The 5,305-nt window shown below is 46.5% G+C and overlaps 1 protein-coding gene across 1 annotated transcript in view; it reads right to left on the reverse strand.

The window, feature by feature from the left end:
* The window catches only part of Rad54l (RAD54 like), a 28,141-nt gene extending 25,659 nt beyond the window's left edge, over window positions 1–2,482 (reverse strand). The window contains exons 1-3 of the mRNA XM_005371488.3: window positions 2,222–2,482; window positions 1,824–2,076; window positions 1,656–1,742 (exon numbers count right to left, since the gene is read on the reverse strand). Of these exons, the coding sequence (XP_005371545.1) occupies window positions 1,656–1,742; window positions 1,824–1,826 (90 nt within the window). The 5' untranslated portion in view covers window positions 1,827–2,076; window positions 2,222–2,482. The remainder of the gene's footprint in view (window positions 1–1,655; window positions 1,743–1,823; window positions 2,077–2,221) is intronic.
* Between the last annotated feature and the right edge of the window lie 2,823 nt (window positions 2,483–5,305).

The following is a 5,305-nucleotide window of genomic DNA, read 5'->3' on the forward strand; positions in this document are numbered from 1 at the left end:
ACAGCTCCATTCATTACTCACCTGCAGAGAATGAGCTTTGTAAATCGAAAGAGGGAGCCATTGTTCCTCTCACAGTAGCAAAGCAGCAATGCTAATGAGCCCCAGGTAGCTGCAGTGGTTTACTCGGTGGTTTACTCGGAAGGTGAAGGGGGTGGGGGAGCTCGCTTTTTAAAGTCACCGTGAGCTAAGTCACTGTGAGTTTGAGGTCAGGCTGAGCTTTAAGAAAGACCCTGTCCCAAAAGGTGGGGGAGGGGGAGTGTCTTGAAACAGCTGAGCAGTATGGACACTTGCCACCAAACCCGAAGACCTGAGTTCAATACCTAAACCCACATAGTGGAAAGAGATAACTGACTCTCCCCTTAAATGTCAAAGCATATACACTCTCCCCAAAACAAGTTTAAAAAAGAAGTTAACCCCAAGCCATCAGCACACTGGTACCAGCTTGTCAAGCTGTCTGCGATGATTCCATAGGGCAGATCTGAAGCAGTCGCCAGGCCCTCTTCCTCCCAGTGCCTTTACTCACACACTGACCCTAACAAAGACAAGTGCCTACTAGGACAGGTATGGCGGCCCACGCCATTAATCCCAGAACTCGGTAGGCAGTGGCAGGTGGATCTGAGTCCAAGGCCAGCCTAGTCAACACGTAGTGAGTTCAAGGTCTGCCAGAAAGCTACACAACAGAGAACTCCTGTCTCAAAAAGACAAAAAAATAAATAAATTTGAAAAGAGAAGTGCCAGTCAGGCATGGTGGCACAAACCCTTAATCCCTGTGCTTGGGAAGCAGTAGCAGGCGGATCTCTAAATGAGAGGCTCGACTGGTCCTCAGAGCAAGCTCCAGGACAGCCAGGGCTACCAGAGAAACCCTATCTTGAAAACACAAAACAAAACCAAAAAAAGTGCATCTAGTCCTTCCTTAAGGGATCCTTTCCTTACAAGCTCCCACATCAAAATCCCTTAAAAAAAAAAAAAAAAAAAAAAAAAAAAAGAAAGAAAGAAAGAAAGAAAGAAAGAAAGAAAGAAAGAAAGAAAGAAAAGGAAAGAAAGGTTTTATGTATCCCAGGCTTGGGTAGATACACTATAAACACTATATAGTCTAGGGAAGAACAAAATATAGGTGTGCACGCCCCCCCACACACACACACACACTTTTTGCAGTTCTGGGACCCAACATAACCTATTCCTTGCTTTTAATATACTCCTCCCATGAAGAAAACAGAGGTTGTATTAGTTTCTAGAGAACCTACCCGAAGGACAATTTTATTAATCTTATTCAATGCCTGGTACATGGTAAGTTTTCAAGGACAATTTTATTAATCTTATTCAATGCCTGGTACATGGTAAGTTTTCACTGGTAAGTGCCAAATATGTTGGTGCACCAACAGGCAGTCTGAGGAGGCAGACCACAGACCACAGTCTGGGCTACCTGGTGATACTGTCTCAAAAAAAAAGAGAGAGAAAGAGAGGAGAGAGAGAGAGAGAGAGAGAGAGAGAGAGAGAGAGAGAGAAAAGAAAAAGAAAAGAAAGGGGGAAAGGCTACTAAATGGATGAAAGATACTTTCTGAAGATGACTTTGGACCACAAAAACCAACTCCAGATTCCTTTTCTGTCCAAACAGCCCTGTATCCCCATCTTCCATATTTCCCTAGAACACTCACTACTGTCTCAGGCAGCCAGTCTTCATCATCAGATGATCTGCCATCTGGTTTCCTCCTGGCCAGCTGGCTGGGGGCTAAGCTCCTCCTCTGTAAGGGAGAACAGAAAGTGAGTACCTGCGGAGATCCTGCAGCAAAGGCCCCGTTAAGTCTGCTTAAGGTCACACTTACCATCCTGGACCCAGAAGCATCAGATGTCAAGTACCCATCAGCTAAATCAAAAGCACTCAGCAACAGAGAGGGCAGGACCTGGGCATGCTTTTGAGGGGAGCTGCTATATCCTTGAAAAGAAAGTCTAAAGAGTCGTCATGGGTGGAGACGCAATCAGGGGCTGGAACTTGGGTCCAAACCGGGAACTTAGATCGCCAGTTACTCAAGGCTCAAGAAATTCAGAGTGCAAGTCCAGGCGGAGCTGGGTATAAACCTAGGATGGAAGAGAAGACCGATTAAATTGCAGGTGAAAGTAGAGTCGGAATTCCGTCCCTCGCTGGGCTGCTTCCCTGAGGGTTATCACTAGCCAAGAGAAAAGTAGATATTAAAGTGCGAAGGGATGGGGGATGGGAATTTACCAGAACTGGACGGATGCCAAACAAAATCTGACAGAGGTCAAGTAGGGACCCAGGAAAAGACTTGAGGGACGTTAAACAGGAACCCGGGAAGGGCCAGTAAAAGGTCCAGGTTGGGAGGAGGAGAATCTGAAAAGATGCTGAAGAGAGGCACAGAGCGTCTCCGGTGTCTTGCCCTTAACCTTCCACTTCCCGAAGCGCGCGTTAACAGCCTCCAGGCAGTGTCAATCGAACCTCCCGCCACTCTGCCGCGCATTCCGTATTGGCTGCGTTCAGCGATCGTGACGCTCGACGTTCGGGCCTGGAGGAAGGGGCGGGCCTAGGGCTGAGGCTGCTAAGGGTCCTGGATTTCCGCCTAGAGACCGACCTCTAGGGGGCGTAGTTTAGCCAGGGCGGCGGGGGCGACTGGCAGGTGGCAGGGCTCCTGCTTGCAGGTTTGTTAGCCTTCCTGGCTGCTGAATTTGGCTCATGCAGGTGAACCAAATGAATGGTTTGCGCCAGAGGAGTCGCTGCCCGAACTAGATTAGGAAAAGCGGCACATTTGTGAGAATTTGGTTCGGGCTCTTAGAGCCGTGAGTATCTTTCCTGTGCTAGACCTGGAGCAGAAAGAGGAGCTGGGGATAGTCAAGGCTAGTGGCCGATCGAAAGATGAACGGAGGCGTTGGTGCTGGGCTGCCAACTGGTCTGAGTTGTCTTGAAATTAGCCGCCTTTTTGTGGGACGGAGTTGTGATTTTCAAACTAGACATAACCAACCATTCTCTCAAAACCAGTTTGCTTTTATCTAAGTAATATTATAGTACCTCCCCAACGGCGTTAGCGGAGCCTGGGGCTGCACGCCTTTATTCCTAGCACTCACGAAGCAGAGGCTGGCGGGTCTCTATGAGGCTAGACTGGTCTACAGAATGAGTTCCAGGACAGCGAGAGTTCTGTAAGAAACCCTCAAAGGATAAAAAGGGGTACAAAGTACTTAACACAGTCCCGTGCATCGCTCACTAATCTTGAAAGCATACCCATGACAAACATTCACTTGAAAGAACCTTTTTAGCATAATAATTCATGTAATGTCCTCAGCTATAAGGTAGATTTATTGTTCTCATTTTGTTTTGTTGTGTGGGTTTGTTTGTTGGGGAGGTGGAGAGGTGCTTAGTACTGTAGCTCAGTGGTAGAGCAAGTATGAAGCCATAGACTCAATCCCTGTCACTGCTAACATTTTTTGTTGATTTAGACAAGGTCTTGCTGTGTAGCTCGGTTAGCCTTAAACTTAGGATCCTCAGTCACCAGCCTGCCTGGCAGGAATGAGGATACTGTAAAGAGATACACGTGTGTCTTTCCTTTGGCTTTTAGACTGTGGAAGCAATGAACCCAAGAAATTTGAATTTCCCTAGGAATCTCTTGTTGGGAGCAGAAATGATCAGCTAAAAGAAGTAAAAACACATACCTAAAAAGAAAATAACTCCATTGCCATGAAGATGACCCCCTGGTGTGGGATCACTCCCAGGAGAAGGCCCAGCAATGTGTGGGTGAAGTCAACATCTTTTTCACAGGGATATTTTGGAGGTTTGGGGTTTGTTTGCTGTTGTTTTGGTTTGGGTTGAGTTTTGTTTTTGTTTTGAGATGTGTAGACATCTTACTGTGTAGCCTACTCTGAATTAGAACTTACTGAGATCCTCCTGCCTCTGCCTCCTCTACACTAGGATTATAGACCTTCTACATCATGTCCAGAGCTATGGAAGAGGCAGAGTAGAAAGACATAAAAATTATGGAAACATGAGAAATGAAAAGAGCCCCACATCCTGGAATCTGGTTGAATCTTCTCACCAACTAAGATTCAAAAAATCCAATAGGGGGCTGGAGAGAGATTAAGAGCACTGGCTTTCCTGGCGGTGATGGCACACACCTTTAATCCCAGCACTCGGGAGGCAGAGGCAGGCAGATCTCTGTGAGTTCGAGGCCAGCCTGGTCTACAGAGCAAGTTCCAGGATAGGCTCTAAAGCTACAGAGAAACCCTGTCTCAAAAAAACAAAACAACAAAAGAGCACTGACGGCTTTTCCAGAGGACCACATTCAATTACCAGCACCACATGGTGGCTCATAAGCATCTGTAACTCCAGTTCCGGGGGATTCAATACCTTCTTTTGGTCTCTGTAGGCACCGGGCACATATGTGGCACATAGACATACATGCAGACAAAACAAACTTAATTTGTTTTTTATTTTAAAAAGAAGCCAGGCTGTGGTGGCACATGCCTTTAATCCCAGCTCTCAGGAGTGTTTGTTTCTGCTGCAGTCGCAGCCTGCCTCTGTCGCCAAAGTGGTTTCATCATTCATTACCTGCCACCAGGCACCTCTTCCACCATCAGCTTTGTGACAGGTGCACTCCATAAAGTGCTTCTCTTCTTCCTCTTGTCTGCCTGCCTGCCTCTCTCATGTCCCCATGGCCTTTCGCTCTTTCATTCTTCTCTGATCCAACGTTTCAGAGCCCCTCTGTTGCAGTTTTTTCTGAGTTCTGCATCCAGAACAGCTTCAAGGTTACTGGCTGAGATGATCCAGCCTCACAGAATACTCCAGTCAGGACTTGACGATAATCCTTATCAGTGAGAATGCTTGGCCTTAGCTTATGCTCGTTTCTGGCTAACTTTTTTCCTTTAACTTAAATTAACCTGTTTCTCTTCATCTACATTTCGCCTCGGGACTTCTTACCTTTCTTTCATTCTGTATGTCCTACTGCATGTCTAGCTGGCTGGCAGCTGGCTGGCTGGCTGGTCCAGGGCATATCTCCCTCTCTTCCTCCCTTTCTTTCTCCCTCATTCTCTCATTCTCTTCTTTCTAGAGCCCAGACTCCTATTTATTCTCTGCCTGTCAGCTTACCTATCCCTGTTCTGCCTAGCTATTGGCCATTCAGCTTTTTATTAGATCAATCGGGTGCCTTAGGCAGACAAGGTAAAACAGCAACTCATCTTCACATAGTTAAACAAATGCAGCATGTCACACACCTTCACATAGTTAAAGGAATGTTCTGTAACTTTAAAGGAATATTCCGCAACACTGGGTATAGTTAAAGGAATGTTCTGTAACTTTAAGGGAATA

Source organism: Microtus ochrogaster, unplaced genomic scaffold, assembly GCF_000317375.1.
Source record: "Microtus ochrogaster isolate Prairie Vole_2 unplaced genomic scaffold, MicOch1.0 UNK110, whole genome shotgun sequence".
NCBI classification, from domain to species: Eukaryota; Metazoa; Chordata; class Mammalia; order Rodentia; family Cricetidae; genus Microtus; species Microtus ochrogaster.